The 21,278-nt window shown below is 43.0% G+C and overlaps 1 protein-coding gene across 1 annotated transcript in view; it reads right to left on the bottom strand.

Moving 5' to 3' along the window:
• Positions 1-1,984: 1,984 nt before the first annotated feature.
• The window catches only part of LOC139347176 (trichohyalin-like), a 54,737-nt gene continuing 35,443 nt past the window's right edge, over positions 1,985-21,278 (bottom strand). The window contains exons 9-18 of the mRNA XM_070986665.1: positions 20,303-20,470; positions 18,188-18,418; positions 17,823-18,053; positions 16,093-16,194; positions 15,752-15,813; positions 15,298-15,442; positions 14,016-14,253; positions 7,362-7,446; positions 4,655-4,766; positions 1,985-2,035 (exon numbers count right to left, since the gene is read on the bottom strand). Coding sequence (XP_070842766.1) covers positions 1,985-2,035; positions 4,655-4,766; positions 7,362-7,446; positions 14,016-14,253; positions 15,298-15,442; positions 15,752-15,813; positions 16,093-16,194; positions 17,823-18,053; positions 18,188-18,418; positions 20,303-20,470 — 1,425 coding nt within the window. The remainder of the gene's footprint in view (positions 2,036-4,654; positions 4,767-7,361; positions 7,447-14,015; positions 14,254-15,297; positions 15,443-15,751; positions 15,814-16,092; positions 16,195-17,822; positions 18,054-18,187; positions 18,419-20,302; positions 20,471-21,278) is intronic.

The following is a 21,278-nucleotide window of genomic DNA, read 5'->3' as shown; positions in this document are numbered from 1 at the left end:
AGCAACGTCAGGCTGCTAAATCATCGTCTGCCACTGATGGAGTGGCGAAGAAAATGGAGGAAACTGGAGCGCATTACGTTTGGCTTTGCCCACCTGCACGTCCAAAAGCTGTGCAGAGTAAAACAGTGTCTTGGTGCTTTTTCTGATAGTGTCTTGCTTAAGGGTACTTAAGCGGGGACCAGGCGCGTCTCTCCAATCACTAGACAGATCCCCCGCTGACTCAAAGTGATTAAAAGCTACTGTCTAATTTTATTTCTATAGAACGACATCAATAGTTGTAACGATTTTGGGCAAAAGTTTAAGGGAATGAAAACATGGTTAGAAACTTTCACTTTCTGAAAACTTTCCTGCAAATTCTCATTAAAACTGTTTGAAATCTTTTAGTCCATGCTAAAAGAAGTTGAGGTAAACACACTAATGACTTAGATATTGTGTGTGTGTGTGTGTGTGTGTGTGTGTGTGTGTGTGTGTGTGTGTGTGTGTGTGTGTGTGTATGGCAGAGAGAGAGAGAGAGAGTGAGGGAGAGGGAAAAGGAGTGAGGAATGAGCTGATCAGTCACAAAACATGCCTCATGTTTACCGTATTTGAACTGGACTCATGCAGAGGGAAGGGAGTGAGTAAAGTGTGTGTGTGCGCATGTGTGTGTGCGTGCTGAGCGGCATATATGCAGGCAAGCACAGAACCGACCGGCAGATAACATGGAAACCCTTTTCTCCATATCAGAAAAGAAACAGAAAACAAATCCAGAGTACACAAACAAGACTCTGCATGTAACACACACCCCACAAACAAACACACACGGTGGCATAAAAAGACGTACACACAGAGAAAGACAGAGCTATCTGAGGTTCAGCTACTGTGCACCGAGGCAATTTGTAATATAGATTTCCTCTATAGGCCACTGTAGTGTACCATTTACCATTTCAAACCCTTTGATTTTTTTCACCAGCGGATAATTCATCTTCTGCTGGTCAATAACAGATTGGGACCTAATGAAGGAGTCATAGTCAGAGCGGCCATCACGCTGGTGTTTAAACACTGTTTGGAGTCACATTCATTGAAAAGCTCATCTGTTGTTGAGATGATGGAAGACAGCACGGATGCAAAGGGGAAACGTGAAGGATTGCGTATGAGTGCAGCAGACCAGCCGGAGAATATATACATACAGAACACACACACAGACATGCACGTAAGTACGTATGCACACTCCAAAACTCCTAACTGCAAATGTAGGCGTACAAAAAGTACGATTTATCGGACGAATAATTTAAAAAACTTTGATGATATGGTTTTAACAGCTTTAAAAATATGAAGTATCAAACGGATGCTGCTGTACTGCTTTAAACGTAGTGCATACACCCATTAATAGTAATCAGCCAAACAAGATCCAGAGTGGAAGTCCACGGCTGACACTGATCGGTTCCTGAATTCATCCGTTTGTCAATCCATTAGTGCCAGCTGACAGAGAGTCTGCTCTACCAGTGACGAGATGCTGCTGGCTGTTGTTACAGGCACCGCATCTGTTTGTGGTATCAGTGCCTTCAAGGAACAGTTTGATGTTCTGGGAAATAATCTTATTCCCTTTCTTGCCCGGAGTTAGATGAGAAGATTGATTAAATATAAAGGCTACAGCCAGCTGCCGGTTAGCTTAGCTTTGCATAAAGACTGGAAGCAGGGGGAAACAGCTAGCCTGGCTCTGCCTGAAGTTAAGAGGACTAATGTTGGGCCAGGCACAGATTGAGTTCCTACAGCAGCGACTGTCAACTGGAGGCTCATGGGCCACACCCGGCCGTCCAAAGCTTCCCACAATATTGATATATTTTTAACACGTGCGCATCTAACATCACTCACCAGCGGAAGAGGCTTGGTCTGTCCTGAGAGTGATCACTGGTCAGCCTGACAACCCCTGGCAACAAGCCAAAAAGTCCATAATTCATAGCTACCCTGCTCTGTAGAATCAGATTATTCTCCATCGCTATCCTCGCTACTCCGTGGACTCAACATCAAACTGCTTGGCTCCCGGGATGACCATTCCCTGGAGCCAACAGCAGCACCCTGGCTGGATTACAGGATGGAACTCTGGAGTAGTTGGAGAATCACTAATTTTGTCTGTTAAACAAATGAAGCATCACTTGGGTTTATTTTTGTTGGCCAGTTGCGTATCGAGCCTCAAATTGAGTTTTTTTTTTTGTTTGCTTTTAGGGATCGAGAAGAGGAGCTTTTTGTTGCAATAAGGACTCATTCACTGGAACTTGAACTTTGTGTTGAACACCTCATTGGTGGAGGCCTGAGAGCATTTTCTAAATATCATTTTTTACATTTAGGAAGAAGATAACATTTCAAGAGAAAAAATTAAACAATAAAAAGCTAATTAGGCCTAAATTTATTTTATTTTCTAATGTGAAAATCCGACCCCCACAGTGTCTGCTTAGACAAATTCTGGCCCTTGAGGAAATCACAGTGACTTCAACTCCCTCGACCTGCCATCCGCTCACTGTCCACCAGATGTCCTCGGACTCCCTCCTTTCCTCATCACCTGACTGCTCCACCCATCTGCACACCTGTTCCCACCTCTCATCTGCCTTGCAGTCACCTGAGCATCCCCACCCATCACCCCACCCACACCTCATTCCCCAGTCAGCCGTCACTACATACAGCAGTTGAGGTCCTTTGTTCCCAGGCAGACCGTTACGTCGTCACGCTTTCCTTCCAGTCTTGTGTCTCTAATCTGTATTCTGTTGATCTGAAACCTGACACCTGCCTGTTATTGACCTTTTGCCTGTTGGATTCTCTGGGTTTGCCCCTTGCCTGCCTCACTATCCCATCAGTTTTTTCTCCTCAGTTCCTCAGAAATGCATCTGCACTGCCTCTGTCATCTGCGTTTGCGTCTACCCCTACTGCTCCGCTCATACATATGTGAAAACCTGTTCCCAGTCTTTATGCTAAGCTAAAACTGCCTGCAGAGCTGGTGTAAGAGTGCTATCGATCTTCTCATCTAACTCTTGGCAAGAAGGAGAATATGAGTATTTCCCAAAACATAAAATTATTCCTTTAAGAATGAATGAATGAAAACTTGATCTGGAAATTGCCTGATTGTGGTACAAGAATCAAAGTCATTCATACATTTTAGGATTGGTCTGAGGTCGTATTGTGATGATATGATCACACCATGTTACCATTTAAAAAAAATCTGTTCTCTAAATGAATCATTCAAAGCAAGTTGCAATCAAACCTACATGAGTTATAGAAGTTATGTGGCTGAAGAGTTTGGGCTGATGCAATGCATGCTGGTGGAACTCAGATCATTGCCATATTGTGAAAGATATTACTACGAGAAAAAAGTATGCTCATTAATCTCGTGACATACTTTGCAATCCAACATCTCAACCAACCCTATTTCAGTGAAGTAGAGCTTCACTTTATGCTTATATTCATACACTACTAGCCACTGCCATGTCTTCATGCATGACTCTGACTTGACAGACCTGTGACTAACTCTGACATGTCCTGCAATATGTTTGATCAGAAATTGTATAACAGAGAAAAGAGATGAAAGGATTTTCAGCAGTTGAGAAATAGATGAAGAACCCTTCGCCAGCCCTGGCCTGGCTACTCACTGACCAATCACCTGGCCTAAGTCAGTGTCTTACTGGCCCTGGGCAATCACTATTGTCAAGAAAAAAAGGAGAACCACGCTATGTGGGCTGCATTATTCACAAGGACAGGGTGAAAAAAAGAGAAAGGTGAGGAAGACCGAGCGAAGGAGAAAGGAACAGAGAGAGAGGGGGGCCGGGGAAAACACGCATGAAAGAAAGAGTGAGAAAAGAGAGGGCGCAAGAACAGAGAAGCAGAAAAGGGAGAAAGGAAAGGAGCAACTTTAAGAATCTGAACAAAATGCAAAATCAAGATCCGAGAGAGCACCACTGTGCACGGCAGCTTAAGACGAATTCAAAGTTTGTTGAATCTAAATGAACATCACTTCCCCGTCCTGGCTTTACCCTTAATTATCCATTCTGCCTTTGTACAGCAGCGGCTCAGCTCTGACAACCGCTCTCCCCTGAGACCCCCCCAACCCCCCGCTCGCAGGCAGAACATTAGGGAATATCAGGGAATATTACACCCAGGAATTAACGCTCCAAATCACCTTGCCAGGTTTAGGTCCCGCATACACCCCTCCCTGTCTTGGACAAGATAATCCGGGCTCTAGCACCGGATATATGCCACTAATCATCAAAAAGGTAAGAGGGGGTGCAGGGAGAGAGGGGAGGAGGGGAGGAGAGAGGAGGAAGACCTTGGAGGGCAGGAGAGGCGAGTAAAGGAGAGGAGAGGAGGAGGAGACCTTAACATATGTGTATTCATACTCATGTTTATGTAGTACAGTAGACCTGACTCAAATATTTCTTGAACCCACTTTAAGTATTAAAAAAGGTAGGCTCAGCAGCAGAAATCAATGTGCTGACTGGCAGATGGATTAGAAGATTACATTTAAATGATATAAAGTGGGAAAATTGGTATAGCTTTCTGAGCACAGACATATCTCAATGGCTCAGATGGCAAACACCTTACCTGCACTGTGCTCCAAGCCGCTTTAAACAAACACAAATATGTTATTTGCCAACGTTGTGTCACTCAGGTCTGGTGTGTGTTTATTTACCTGGCCTTGTGCATCCTGTTTCCCTCGCTCTGCCTCGAGTTTGTGATCGACAGCCTGCTGGAGATTCCTCCTGAGCTCCGCCACCTCAGTCTGCAGCCTCACAGCCTTTGACCTGCGCACGCAAGAACAAAAAAACATTGAGCTAATTAGGATACTAGAATATGTTCGATGCATTTTTTCTAAGCTCATTTCAGTTTTCTCATATTGGTTATTTCCATAAGTGCTTCTAAAAACAAACATATTTAAAGCACTTAATTCCAATATTAAGTTTCTTGAAAATCCTGATCCGTGGGGTTGTTTAACGAAGGCACCGCAAGTGTGAGTGTGTGTGTGTGAGTGTGAGTGTGAGTGAGTGCGTGCGTGTGTGTGGCAGCCGAGCTAAGGGAATGTGAAAGGGATCAATATGAAGGGGTCTATTCCTGCCACGCAACTGTGCGTCTGTGTGTATGTGAGTCAGTTAGTGTCTGCAAGTGTGTGTGTACATGTGTGCGAGTGAGTGTGTGCGTGCCAGCTGCCCTGGCTACAGCCAGATCAATACAACAAATGATTACCATTTCCACAAACCTCCCTCCACAGCCTCGCTTCGGCCGCTCAGTGAGCCTCAACACCCCCGCCAACCCCCCCTTCACACACACACACACACACACACACACACACATATACACACGCAGACCAAAACAAACCACCCCCACTCTTGACCCACACCTCGAAAAGCAAATATAAAAATGAAAAATTACAAGTTTATGAATAGGAAAATATTTGGGCCTTGCAGAGGCAAAAGTTTTGGGATGGTGAACTAAAGTTAGTACATTATGGATTTTACAGTTCAAGCAAGAATGAATATGTAGGGAAAGACCACAAAATCAGCATTCAGCCATTAGTTTTTATTGGCATTTGTGTTAAATTGACACATCTAAATAATATACCCCCAAAAAAACATGCACAGTTCAATATTTCCCCCCGTGACTCCATAAATAATTTATTCTTTTTTCATATAATCATTTAGTCAATTAACTGTCAGATCCTACTTTTCTAAAACTGCAGCTATCAATTGTTGTTATTCTCAATCAATCTGCTTTTTTCTGGGTTAATCGATGAACCAATTCATCCGTAATATGTCAGAAAACAGCGAAAACTGGCCGTCACTCATCATTCAAATTGCATGTTTTCAAAAAGAAGATGCATAAAAACACCAAATATTCACATGTGAGAAGGTGGGTCTGCAGAATAAAAAAAAAATGACTTTCATGTTTAATGAAAATTGTTGCCATTTAATTTTCTGTTGATCTACGACCTGACGAATCATTTCAACACAAATTTAAGGGTTTTTTTTAAGCTTTTTAAAATATCTCTCTATCATTATTTGGCAGTGGAAAGTACGAGAGATGGATGCTGACATGCAATAGAGATCCCCAGCTGGACTGGAACTGGGGACACTGCAGTTTTGTGGTGAGTGTCTCAAAGGCCTCCAGGCCACCAGTTCCCCAAGACCCCAAGATGCTACATTTTATGTTGCAGTAGAAACAACTCAAAGTTCAGTATTCTTCATAAAAAAGATGCAAAACTGTCAATCTTAGCGGTTGGGAAGGCCCAGCCAGCATAGAATTAGCAATTCTAATGAAATATCTTTTGATGATTAACAAAAGATTTAACAGACAAATTCTAAAACATAAATTATAGTCGACTATCTCAACATGCAGATGAATTAAACGCCCCAGCACTGAACTTAGAACTGATGCTAACAGACTAACTCTGTGGTAGTAAAAGCTGAAGCAGAAGCACATCAGCCAAAACAAAAAGGAAAGAAAGCGCCTGATAGATTGGTCCATGGAGAGAACACATGATAGGATGAACAGAGCGGGAGAGAGAAAGGAAAGAAAGAGAGGAGGCATCCTGTGGAGAAAGGAGGGGATTTCCCACAGCACAGATGGAAGCCATTAGTATGGTGTTGTTGCTTAAAAACCTTTCATGTCTTTGCAGTTATTAGATAATACTGGGTTAACAGTAAACAGCATGATTCTGCAAATGGATATAATATGCAGACACAGCGATTGTTTTAGCATTCAGTACCTAAAATTGGTTTAAATGTAATAAAATGCAATAATTCAGAATGTAACCTATAAAGTCTCCATGCCGAGTTTTAAATTGTCGGTTGACGATGAAAATGTTCCATGGCTCAACTTAACCGAGAAACTCCCTAAGACGGAGACCGTTGCAGTGAGGTCATGTCGAAGCCAAAGCCGCAACCACAACTATGTGCGCACAAACAGACACACACAAACACACACTCCACTGGGTGATACATGCTTGCTGATGTCATCACCGCAGCCCTGGTGGCACACAGGGGTCAACCAGGGGTCTCACCTCTGAACTCTGAACTCCATGACCTAACATCTGCTTACCTACCGTGTCCCGTCCACGCACATTTTAATATTTCTGTTAGAAGTACGCACAACAGAACTGTCATTTTCAGGAATAATAATATAATGCCTGATAGATCTCGAGGTTGGGCATTTCGCTCTGTAGACGCTCTTAAACAATGTACGTATTTAGAGCTTAGGGCTGTTCTGTTCAACACATGTTCAGTTAAACAGCCTACTGTATGCCGCGCATAAAAAAGCGAAATGTTTTTGATTACCGAGCTTACACAGGGGACGATGGGAAATGGGATAAGAGAGGAAGCTTCTTTCCCTCTCTCCCTTCTTACCTTATTTTCCCCTCTGCTAGCTTTCCCTCATTCAGGCACCCCTCCATCCGCCTCGCCTCCTCTGCACGGGCTGCCAACTCCTCCACTGAGCAGGAGTGAGAGAGAGAGAGAGAGAGAGAGAGAGAGAGGGAGACGAGAGACAGAGGAAGAAAAGTGTGAGATAAAGAGCAACAGTTCACTTCAGACACTGCTGTTGCTTAAGATTCATTACGAGCGCAGGGCCTAATTTAAATGGCCATATGAAGTATGATGAAGATTTTCCAATTGAGATAATAAAATTATGACAGAAAGCTCTTGAGGCTGAGTTTTAACATATCTAAAGAGAGAACTGCATAACATGAGAAAAGATTACCACAATACTTCACATCTTCCAGCAGACCAAGGTTAATAGAATGATTCACAAAACATGCATGCGCAGGGGTGATTATTGATTCGAGTTCAGCACGAGTGGGAAAATATGAACTGCGAGCCGTCCTCAAAGCCAAACGAAGAACTCCGCTACAGAAGAGGCACTGAATGGCTTTCAGAGGCAGAGAAGGAAGGAGTGAAAGTATTGCACCGCTTACACAGAGACGGGGCAGCAGCCCTTTTGTTGAGAGACAAAAGAAGTGCTCCCCGACATCGTCAATAGATGGCACTCTTTACCTGAAGCAGGCCACTTGAGCTCATAGTCCTGACTACATCCCTTCAATCACATTCCCTTTTCAGCCGTCTCCTCCGTCTACATGCAATAAAACCCCATTGTCGTACACTTAGTAGTTTAGCACATTGAGCGGATGCATAATAAACCACTAGTCAGGTTCCTTGGTTAGGTTTGCTTTCTCAGGCCCTTTTTGGTTTGAATTTAAAATTTAGGATTTGCTTCCTTCTACCCCCCTTTTTTTTTTGTTCTGTATGCTGTTTTGTGAGTCAATGTTTCCTCATAGCTCTTAAAACCTTTTCACTAAATTCCGTATTCATTGAATATAACATAAACTGTCAGCCATCGGTGGCCAAGGCTGGTGAATATTGAGAAGGTGTGTGCACTGAATATGTAGAGGTGTGTGCGCTCCTGAGCATGTGTGTGTGTTGAATATTTACAGGACGGACCTTGACTTTGTGGGTGTACGCATGTGTGTTTGAGTGTGTGAAGTAGAAATAGAGAAATTTTGTATGTGTATTGCTGTAATGCTTTTAGGGCCACACATGACGCGGTCTTGGTAGTGGTGGGACAGACTGAATAGGGGAAAGCTAATACCAATAGCAGAAGGGAAGAAATGGAGAAAAGAAAATCTACATTTAATAAAACTATGATTAATTTATGGTTTTGCAGCATCCAAACTGTTTAAACTGAAGCCCTAGGAAAATTGAAGCGGCAACTGGAATTGCTAAATATTTAACGATGCACAAACACTTTGATTTGTGTGTGTGTGTGTGTGCGTGCACCCCACCCTGGCTATTTTACTGCAGCCCAAGGTTAAAGTTTGCTATGAATCTCAATAATCAATAAAGCAGAGATGTGAAAACTTGAGATGGGGATCAAATTCGCATTAAAGTCATTAGTTTTGAGGTGACCTCAGTGACACCTCTCACCAGGGGAGGCACAGAGAGAGCAATTAGCTGCAGAGACTGACCGTTTGCACAAACACTCCGATTCGCACCCAGACACGCACAGGCAAAGGCGTGCGCGCACGCACACACACCTGAAACGCACACAAAAAAATCAACTGGAAGGACACACAGCTTTCTCTATAACTTAAAATTTCCAGCAACATAAAAACAGCAAGAAGAAAGCAAACAGCAGCACACATGCAGACATACACCAGGTGTTTACTTTAGCTAAATACATAAGATGTGTGGTATTCATCTTAGCAAGGACAGATGAACGAACACTGCCAAAATGTTCCACATTAAACATGGATCCGCAGAGGATTGTGGATTTCTCGACAATCAATTCTTCTTAATAGCTCATGGCAGAACAGAAGTGCATATTCTGAGGTCTGGGGTCTGTTACAACCTGTTTTTAGTGGCCTTATGAGTTAAGTTATGACATTAGTCCTCAATCTAAGATCTTGGGGTCCCTCACTGAGTCACTTTCTTGACCCTTTTATACTGGCTTCACAACTTAAGGCGTGACATTAGTCCATAATCTAACTCCCTCTCTCGATCTCTCCCTCTCGATGCTTTCATACCAGCTTCAAAGCCAATCATATAGCATCGGGCCTATAATCGCAGATCTGTGGTCAGATTACCCCGCTCTCGCAGCTAACCTTTAACATGAGAAGGACGAAAACCCGGCTAACCCTGAATCAGTGGTTGGGGGTAGGCTGGGCCCTGCCTGGCCCTCATAAAAGCTTCATAAGGCTTCATAGGGGCTTCCTTTGGCTTTGTTGGAGGATTCATAGCGGGCTAAGGTGTTCCCGTGAGACGTCCCAAAGCCTCCCAAGACTCTTTCTCTCTCTTTCTGAAGTTTCATGGGCTTGCAACACTGCTTTTGGGTATAAGCCAAAAGGTGCAGGCGCACAGCCGCACACCGTCATGCACACAAATACACCACGAAAAAAAAAATCATATGCACACAACAGTGAACACTCTCAAAGACAAAGATTAACACACACACACACACACACACACACACACACACACACACACACACACACACACATAGAATCCAAAACTCACACACACATACACCCCAACACACTCCCCTCTTGCTCTCTCCTCTCCGCTTTATTTACAATCCTCTGGCAGCGGTACAAGGGCCCGGGGCTATAACACACGGCACCTAATGCTCAAACTGCCAGGTAATCTCATGTCTGACATCCCCCTTTGATAGAAACTGATCAATAGACTCTTGTAAAGGAGTCATTTTCTCTGATGTTTCTACCAACCACTTCTCTCTATCTCTAACTCTCTCCCCTTCTCTCTCTCTTTTCCCCCCTTCTCTTTTATTAGCCATACATTTATAATTCATATTTCAGCAGGGCTGAGTTTGCTCTGAGACAAAGGGGGGCTTCTTTGTGTAATAAAGAACAATGGTGGTGAAATGATGGGGAGAAATGCCAGTGTTTGCTGCTGGTTCCGGTGAACAACAGTTTTGAGGATCGATAGAGTGTGAAATGGGATTATAGCTAGTAATAGAGGTGAATTGGAGGAGAGAGGCCTGTGCACGTGTGCGTCCAGGGATCCAGATTGGATAGCAGCACACGCGCGTGCACACACACACACACTTGGCACGCACACACATATGTGTACACAATAATGATTTCATCATCTTTAGGCAGATGCTCATCAGCAGCACAGAGGAGAGGTAATATCACATTTCTGTTTTTGTGGAAGTGTGGAAATATGGATATTGTGTTTTTTGTTTATGCTCTTATTTCATTTGCTGTCACACAGCATCATATTTATTTCACATTATGACCCACCCTACAACACATCTTATTTAAGATGTAAGATGACGCCATTTGAATATTTTAAACATGGGGGCTCCACCGCAGCCCAGGCCCTAACTCATCCTCTGTCTGCCTTTGATGCTTTCTAATTATCACTGCTTAATCACTAGTTTTAAATGCAGAAGAAAAAGAAGACCAAGTACACGATATCCTCCACCTCCACTGACGACTCGGCCATTAAAACTTTAAATGGCACCCAGGCTTGTCTTGCTGAGTCATACAAATACTCCTTCAACGTTTGACTCAAAAATTAGAAATAAAACTCGGCTTCCTGTACAGAATAAGGCACGTCTGTCTTCTCCCAACCATAAAACTATTTTGTAGTCAACCTTCATGTCTGTCCTTGACTCTATGGAGATATTCTGTGCTATCATGCTGCTCCATCTACACTTGAGCAATTAAACCCAGTGTATCATAGTGCATTACACTTTGTCACAATTGAAAAATTTCGTACTCATCATCGCTCTCCGTATCACACGGTTGGATGGACTCGCTCTGCTGTCGAAGCTTCCAAACTACCTCACATCTCCTCTCTCGCTTAAACACAGTAACTAGAGTCCACAATCCAGTGACTACTCAACCTCAGATATCCCTCATTCAAGCATAATGTTGGCAGAGCCAGTTTCAGGGTACTGTGCCCCTTTTAAATGGAATGAACTGCAAATTGCCCCCAAAGTAGAGCTTTATTATCTGATGTTTTTTATGATTCTGGTAACTGTTTTTTATTAATTCCTTGTTTATTGTGTAGTTTCTGTTTGCTGATTGTGTTCTTGTGAATGTTTCTCCTTCTCAGGTCCCTCTTGGAAAAGAGATCTTAGTCTCAATGAGACTGCCTGATTAAACAAAGGCTAAGTCCCCGCTTGAATTTCACAGGTGGGTGCCGTAAAAACCTTTTTATTTTTTTTTACAAAACAATTAGCCAGCCATTTAGAGTATGCTACATACAGTTTGCTATGAAACTAAGTGGAAACACAATCGTTATTAATCGACACGTTATTTATTTTCATGTATTCATTATATAAACTCTCTCTCTAACACACACACAAATGCACACACAACTCTAAGAAAGCAAGTGCATTAGAGTTTCAGAAATCATGTTCCCAATTCAGTTCAAATTACCCATATATACCGTATGTGCTGCATCGTCTACATCAATATATGCATTGTACACACGATGGCATTCTCTTAGCACCACATGTTGTTTATTAAGTGTTGTGTGATTAACCTTCTGGACTCACTATTTTACAAACAGAATATCCACTCAACTGAGAATCAGAGTGAAAATGCATGCTGTCAAAGAGTGACAGTAAATCTGACACATAAGGTTATAAGCCAAGTTTAAGGACTTTTTTTTTACTCCCCTTTTTAATCACCTCCTTCTCTCCCGTCTCTTCATCCTCTCCTGACACAATCTGATTGAATCCAGCTGCCAACAGACGCTTCAGTCTCATCCATGTGACATTTCTCTGGTTCCCAAATCATCCTCCTGTTCTCCTTTTCTTTCCTCCTTTGACATTCCCTCTATCTGGCCACAGAGACCTTTTAATATAATATCCATCACATCCTAACTACAGTTATGTATACACCCAGCTGTCGGCCTCAGGTAACATGCCACCAGTCTCACATCACCAAGCAAGTAAAAATGTTGTGATAGAGACCAGACACAATCAATTTAATTCAAATGTAAACATCAGCATATAAGATTACAGTAATCTCTAATGTTAAATTAGGCCAAAATAGGAGGCAAATAACACCATTAACATTAACAGTATATACCCTTAAATAAGTTGTTTTGATGCAAATGTACTTTGGTCTACTCCTCTTTTCTTTTCCTTATTATTTTTCTGTATACCTCCTCGTGTATGTCCATATTGTTGCCAAAAAATCTGCATTATAACCTGTTTGTTTTCACAATCCACTCCATCCTAGTCCAGATCTACTGCCATCAAGCAACAAAAAGAATCATCACCACTCAAGGCAATGTTTTCATAATACAGAAAGGACCTCGGTAAGGGCTTCATGTTAATAAAAAGGCCTTTTGTTCATGACAGTAATTTCTCAAGCTAACTCCTCACCCACTCTATTCAGGCCACTGCTATATCCAGGTAAACAATGCCCCCTTTGTTACAATAATGCATCTTTATTCTTCTTAAGTCATTACAATAGGCTCTACGTTGCTGGATTGTGTGTGCTGAAGGTAAAAGCTGAATAATATGTGGTTTGTGCACAGCGTAGAGTTGAGGGAATGCGTTTTGATCACAGACAAAGGCCAAGCTACACAGTGTTGTCCTTCTGTCTCTATCTTGTTAATGAGCAGTGTTCACCGAGCAAGCCAGCCACTGTCTGCCACAGAGAGAGACCTCAGATTCATCTCTCTGCGGACAATAGGTGAGTGTGTGTGTGCATTTGTACCTCGGAGAGCAAGTGTGTATGTGCTAATTAAAGCAGTGGGAGTTGGGAGAAATGGCTGTGTGCGTGTGTGTATGCGAGGTGTTTGCCTGGCATGACCGTAGATGTGTACGTTAATTCTTAATGAGACATTTCTGTGCCCAGAGAGACCCAGCCATCACCATTCCTGCACTGACACACTACTACAAAGGCCACCGTCGTGCACGTGCGCACACTCACGCGCGCGCACACACACACATAAACCAGATCATTACCATACAGCTAAAGCAGCGCGCCATTAAATCAAACCTCTATCTGCAGCGTGTGTGCGTGTGTGTCTGAGTTGAGTTAACATTGCGTGCAGACAGCGAGCAGCCGAATCACCACATTGCTGTACCACTGCTGGCTTATTTGAGCTAACTGATAGAGCTAACAGCAGTGTGGCTGGTTCTGCAACAAAAGGCAGGGCACACTGTATAGCTCTTCCGGCATGCTATATGCTTCTGATGGACAACACTGCCCCGCAGTTCAAACAGGAAAACCAGGGCAACTGGTGAATCAAAAAGCAAAGTCAGATAAAATGTCTTTATGGAAAAAAAAATGCTCATGTCAGCTTTTTTGCTTGTGCACCTCTTGCTCAGCTCTGCAGGTGTGTGAGTCGCTCCGGCCATCAGCCAAATGCGGGTTAATTAAAAAAGAAATTATTGGTGAACAAAAAACTGTGTATGTACACACTGTATATGTGTGCAGCTGACTTAAAAGTTGCTGAATAATTGGACAGATTGATGGATGAAATGAGTAACGGATGGATTACTGATGGACTGATTGCTACCTGACACTTTGTGCTTGCCGCGCAGCTCCTCCAGCTCTTGGCTCAACTGCCTGATGTGGCTGCTCAGACTCTGTTTCTGTCTGATGGCACTCCTCATCTCCTCCTCCTCCTTCTGCAACTCCTCTTGAAGTCTCTGCACCTCTCCTCTCTGCGCAACCGCCTCGCTGCTCCTTCTCGTTGCCTCTTGTCTGGCCTCCTTCAGCTCCTCCTCTGACTGTCTGAGAAGTGCCACATGTACCTGCGGCATAAGTGAAGGGGCCGAGAGGAACTCTGAATCAGTGACTGCGTTTTCTTGCGTGCACACAGGCGTTTGTGGCCCCCGTTCAGATCAAGTACCTCGCTAGATTGTGTCTGGAATGCACTTCACACTTGATATCAAAAGGAGCCTAAAATGTGTATTGAGTGACCACTTACTACGATTTTTCTTCCCTGCTTACATTTGCTTTTATCCACGAGAAAAACCTTGACTGAAACTTTAAAAAAAAATAATAATAATAATGATAATAACATATTAGTCTTTGTCACACAGCTAGAGGAATAAAGGTGGTGGACTCAAACTTCAAAATCTTTTCCGAGCTGCTTGGTATAGACAAATCAATTTGGAAGGCATACAGTAGTCAACTGCATATTGCTGATTAGTCAAAGGTCCTTCACAGCAGTCGTGGATGAATTTATGTGTGTGTTTGTAATGTGTGCATGCATCTGATCTCTGTGAGCATGACATGTCTGTCACATGTACGTGTCAGAGGACGCACAAATTAATGTGTAAAATCAAATGTTCCCAGTTCAACCTACGCATACAAGACCACACACACACACACACACACACACACACACACACACACACACACACACACACACACACACACACACACACACACACATGATATGTCTATGACTGCCAGCAATGTTGGCACTCTGCCAGGCTACAGTCACCACTTTGACTAATTTGAATATTTAGTGTCCCATTGAGCTCTTAATTGGAGTCAATTTCACCAGGCTTGGCACGTTTGGTGCTTTAATTAATGGTGAGGCAATTTGTTTCTGCCAGGCAATCACGGGACAATCATATGAGTGGTGGGTGTGCGGTGAGTACTCCTCTTTGGGAACTTGAATTGAATCTTATGAAACTCATGTCTTTAGCCTGACGTGTATGCATAGGCCACGTTTTAGGACAATGGGTGAGGGTTGTGAATTCAGATGAGAGGGGGGAGAAAGGTCAAAATAATATGGCTGTCTCTAAATTAGAGGACAGGTCAGCATATACGCATTACTTTAATACCTTTTGGGTGTCCGCCAGCTCAAGCTCTAAGTGCGTGACTTCCTTTTTCAGACGTAGCACTTCCTGTTCCAGCTGGCTGCGATCGCTCATGTGTGTGCGTTGGGACGCAACAAGACTTTGCTTCAGACCCACTTTTTCCTGGGCTCTACGGAGAGGAGAGCAAAGAGTGACTGGCCTGCCGTGTCAGGAATGCATAGTACCAAAGGAAAAAATGTTTTTTATTTAGCAAACAGATCAACTAAATGATAACAATAAAAAAGGCAAATCTGAATAGGCTGTGTTAGATTTTCCATGTCACATCTAGTGTGCGATTTGGCAAGTAGACTGTTAAGAGAATGAGAGCTGGGGGGGTGGGGGGGGGGTGGAGGCAGATAGGAAGGGCATGAGAGGAGAGACAAGGACAGGAACCAGGATCAGCAGAGGAGAATGAGAGTTTTATAGACTCAGTTATTACTGTCTCTCCAGCTCTGACTTCATCTGAAGAATAGCCTTTTCACACTCCGCAAGGCGCTCAACCTGCTCAGTGCAGCGCTGAAACACACACATATGCAGATACACACACACACACACACACGAACAAAATGTAGGTGCTGGAATGTAGCTTCATTTTTTTGTCAGAGCAAATCTGAAACCAACTCTGTATTCAAATGTCTCTATGTTCTTTTGGAATACAACCAGAATACAAACAAATTTCATGTCTCACTTCTTATCTCGGAATGTAACTGGAAGTACTACACTCTTTAGTGCGATGATAACATGCACGGAGTGTAATCCGTGATGTGCAGAACACCTTACCTCCTGCAGCTGCTGTCTGTGTCTCAACAGGCTGAGATACTCCTCATCAGAATGAGAATGACTCTGTTGATACAGCCGGAGGTCACACGCCAACATCACTTTCTACGAGCAGAGGGACCAGGCGAAACAGGCAGAGAGAAAAGAGAAAAAACAGGTAATATTTCTTTTTTGGTGGGCTGATTTCAGTCAATCACGCACTGAAAATGTAACCACCAAATGGCAACAAACTGATCTAAAACTGGAAAAAGCAAAGCCACAAAAGGGAGCACTTTAAATGATTTGTATTTCAGCAGATTATGTGCACTTTGGTTTACTAATAAATGACAATGACACTGAGGTGCCATTAAAGAAACACTCATTATGCATTGCACTCATTTGTGAATTGATTTGTTGCATCGCAGAGCAGAGACACTTGGCCTTGATGTTCCAAGCACAGCTGACAAACTCCAACACAGCTGGCATGGCATTAACAAGTGAATCTAGAGGCAGAAACTACAATAGGTAATAACACCTAAAGATCTTAGCGCTGTTCTCTTAATTAGAACACCGTGTAGCTCATTGTGTTTTCTTAATGTATTGCTGAATGTATCACTGCCCTCGATCTTAGTCTATTAGCTGATGTCCTTTATATAGGCAAATTATGTAACTACTTCAAAAGTAGACATCTTTGTCCGATAAGTGGGAAATTTGACTTCTTCTTCTCCTTTACGTTACAGTGAAATGTTCCCAAGTTAGAAAATAAATGGACTGGAATAGAGATAACATGAAGATACTATACTCAAGCAACTGTGTAAAATTCAGCTTGTTTGCTTATGCTGTAACTTACACATTCACTCTTTTTAAGATTTTAAAAGTATTTCACTGTTTTTTTCAATTCAGATTTCCTTGTAAACATGAAACAAAGACATGATTTGCGGGTTAGCTGAGCCCAACAGTGGCATGAGGTAGAGAATTAGCAGGACGTGAAGCTCCATAAGAACTCCTAACCTCTTGATAGGCGCCTCACAATCAAAGTCATTAGCCAGTGTAATAAAGGGCCTGAGATACAGCCATTCTTCAACAGCCTAACTCTTTTATAACCAACAGATTAAAGTTGATTGGATTAAAATGACATTCTGCCCGTCTGACCTTGGCGGCAGCAGTTAAGTTCATCCAAATTAAATTTCTCCGTAATAAAGATGATTCATTTGTTGCCTGACGTAGTAAATATAAAACAGAAAGAAAAAGGAGAAAAGATTAAGTGACACACGCCAGTGCACACATGCACAGACTCACACTCGTACGCACACACATCTACGGGCACAATGACACGTGCGCACAAAAGAATACACCCATGCGTGTGCTCACACAACATGAATGGAGCTGGCGTGCACCTGGGCGTGCATGCTAGAGCACAGACACACCCATCTGTCTTAACCTCGACACTGACGCTGTAATCCAAATCTTCTTGTTGAGAACTCAGGAGAGGTCACATGAAATCTGTATCCTTAAAAAATACATACAACCATCATGAAGACTTGTGTCTTATTTTGAAAGAGTCCAAAAGCAGTTGCATGCAAATATTACAAGGAATTAGCCTAAAAAATGAAACACACAGTTTTCAGGTGTTAGAAATCATTCTAGTAAAAGCATTATCCCAAAAAGAAAAAAAGTGTGTACATTCGTGTCTGGATTTAAACCTGTGTTATGGTCATGTCTGCATATGCTACTGTTCACATGCTTGTCCTGACCTGCTGTCTGAGTGTGTCCAGCTGCTCCTGCAGGGATCCCGTCAGGCCTTCCAGATGGTCCACTTTTCGCTGAGTCTCGCTCAGTAGATTCTGATTGGCCTGGAGCTCATCTGTCAGCTGGTCAAGAGCCTCCTGCGATTGCTCCCATTGGCCGACCTTTTCCTGATACCGCTGTACCATCTCCGCCAGCTCCTCCTGCACCGCGTGAGTAGCCAATTGGGACTCTCTTAGCTGAATAAGGCAATGGCAGAATTTTACACCGTGGTTTCACTCACAGGGCTGGAGACACATGTATGTAGAATAAGTATAGAGCTGATGAATAGCAATAATGGCAATAAACTGTATTACTGCAAAGTACGATCTACCTGTTGCTGTGAATACTGTAGTTCCTCTTCCAAAAGTTCCACCTGCCCTTGCACCTTATGCACCTTCTCTATCGCTGCTGTGTACTTTTGTTTAAAAATGGCTGCAGTTTCTTTCTGCCCCTGGGCTTGCAAACTGGCATCTTTCAGCTCCTCCTCGGCTCCTTTAAGCCTCTGATGAAGAAGTTCCATCTCAACCTCCTGCTTCTTCAGCTCCCCTTCAAATGTCTCGACCTGAAAGCAAACCGAGTCAAACGAAGTGCACATGCTGATGAAAATAAACCATTGCATTTTATTTAAGTGGAACAGCTGTAGCTTGAAGGCTTGGTGGAGTGACCAAAACGCTGTTAAAGGAGAGTGGCATTTGGACTTCCCTCATGTTTAGGTGCCCTGGAGAAAATTTACTGAATTTTACTTGCAAGTAACTGATGTAACTTCATTTATGCACACACAAAGAAGAAGAAAATAAATTAGAGAAATGCTGCAACTCTTACAGCATTATCATTATCATAATGCTTCAAAATCAAACTAAATGTGCCTGAAAAAACAGAAGAATAGACATTTGGTAGTTTGGTCTAATGGTGTAATATAGCGTGCTGCTCTACAGTAACCTCGCTCATAATGAAAGGGGAACCCAGGAAGTGAAACCAAGCTTAATCCCGGTGTTACACAAGGAATCCTACCGTAGCTCACCTTTCAAGCAGAGAGGTTGAGAAAGTTAAACCCGCTCTAACACTCAGCTTGAGTTCATCCACATTAATCCCGCTGTAATCTGGATCAGAACACGAGGGTTTACAACTAATGACAGCCAACTAGTTAGATTTCAGTGGTTCACCGCAGCTTGGTTTAACCAGGGATTAGCCGGGCCCATCTAGGACTAACACTGGGTAGGAGGCGGCATGACTGAGTCGAAAACTTGCTCATGCAAAGGAAGAAAGAGACATAAACCAGAGGAGTGGAGAGGACGGAGGAGCACCGGTAACTTTCATTCTCTACTTTAGAGTCAAAAACTGAACAACCTGAGTAGGTGTATGTGTGGACTGTTGAAAACTACTGACTCAGCCCATGTACACTCGATTTTACTCAAGTGTAATGATGCCGAATGTTCTTCCCAAGGTTACCCTAGGTAACAATTTTAAAGTCACACTACGAAACACACACACACACACACACACACACACTGTACAGGAAGGTGTCATGTGCCAACTTTACCTATTATGGCTGTATGTGTTACTTGCTCTCTGTCACAGTATTTCCTTTTAATGTATTCAGTACCCTACAGTCCAAACACTAATGGTGGATTTAGCATTTCTTTCTGTCGCTGGATGAAAGGCTTTATAACAAGGCTTAATGCGAACACCATGGCTTTCTTGTGACCATAATCAGGAGCTTGTGCTTCAGGGAAACAAACAACCCTCATTAAATATGATGGAAAACACATCGCTTTGACCCTCATTTGGCCCGCTATTTGAGTATTCAAGGCTGTCACATGACTACCCAAGCTGACCCGCATTTGAAAATAACTTTATTTTCTCTTTCTTTCTTTCTTTCTTTCTTTCTTTCTTTCTTTCTTTCTTTCTTTCTTTCTTTCTTTCTTTCTTTCTTTCCCTCTCTGTATTCATACCTGAGTCTGATTGGATGTGAGAGGTTGACAAACAGAAGGGTCATCTTATCTTGTTTGTTAATTTGGATGATCTAGAGGGGAATGTGGAGGAGTTGACTGCAAAATAAAGCTTGTCTGCTGCAAACGGGTCAGTTGGCTGAAGACCGACTGCTTGATAGTCTGCTTACTGTAGATCATTTGCACTCAGACGGATGAATGCGTCTGATTTTTCTTTTTATACCGTCCACTGGATTAACACCATAGGTTGTCTGATTGACAACTGAACTAGCAAAAGACTTTGTGCTGCAGACTTAAACTGTCCTTGAGCTTCCTGACCTCTGACTCTGGATCCTTCAGCCGCTCTGTATTTGGCCGAGCTCAGAATTGCTCTGCTTCAATCGGCTGTGAAGCAAGACGCTCCGGCGTTCTGCATCAATCTTGTGAGCCTGTGTTCCACCTGTAGGGGAGCTGGAGATGAGCGCAGGTGAAGAGGAGAGGTGAAAAATCTTCCTTACCTGTCGCTGACTACTGCAGAGCTGATTGTGTAGCTGCTGTTGTTCTTTCTCCTTCTGGTCTTTAAGGCGCTCGACATCACTGACCTTTTCACTTAACTGACAGGCCTCTTCCTGGTGTCCTCTGACCTCGTGTTTCAAGTGTCTTACCTCACCCTCCAGTGCTGCCACCTGAGCAAGAAGAAAGCAAAAGAGAGGAAAACTGAAAGGGACGGAAATGGAATAACTTTATGTGGGAATACAAAGCAAAAGAAATACAAAGAAAAGACAGCGAGGGGGCGGCAGCAGCCTAAAAGTGAGGGAATCAGGCTTGAGTCAGAGAGTTTCCCAGTTTAGTCTCAGGACCAGCTGGGGAAATGTGGGCACAGCAGACATGAATGAGTAACGATTCCCCTTTCCTTAGCTCCAACTTTCGAGGAGCCTTTGAGCAAGGTGCAACGCCTCCCACTGCTCTAATGGAGTTGCTCGGTAGCCAACAGTAGAAGACTGTTGCTGGTTTGGGCACTTCCCTCGAGTGGATGTGTGCAACTCTGTGGGTGTGAAACAGGTCATTGTTGGAAAAAAAAAAAGACACAAGGGTGCTCACTCAACCTAGCCTCAGCATATGAAAGGAAAAACCAAAAAATAGCAAGACAGGTTTGAAACCCTTGTAGTGCTACCTAGAAATGAAGCCCTGAGACGAAATTTCAACCCAAAAAGGCAGAAAATCTGAAAAACGCAAACTCTTTCTTATAGAACACAGCTGCTAAATGTGCAGCATTAAAAGGAACAAGTATCATCTTTTATGTTCATATTTTGTACAGCAAAATCTGTGAAAATTGCAGTATTATAACCCGAAAATAAACTCATGATGATGATCATAACAGATAATAAGAAATGTAGTCAGGAAAGCCCTGATAAGGACATAAGTGATATAAGAATATGAGCGATTGGGAAATTGCAAAGCAACGCGCAGACACAAACAAGCCGCCACACCTGT

Source organism: Chaetodon trifascialis, chromosome 18 (assembly GCF_039877785.1).
Source record: "Chaetodon trifascialis isolate fChaTrf1 chromosome 18, fChaTrf1.hap1, whole genome shotgun sequence".
Classification (NCBI taxonomy): Eukaryota; Metazoa; Chordata; class Actinopteri; order Chaetodontiformes; family Chaetodontidae; genus Chaetodon; species Chaetodon trifascialis.
The sequence above is the reverse complement of the archived record's forward strand: the minus strand, read 5'-3'. Positions and strand labels throughout refer to the sequence as shown.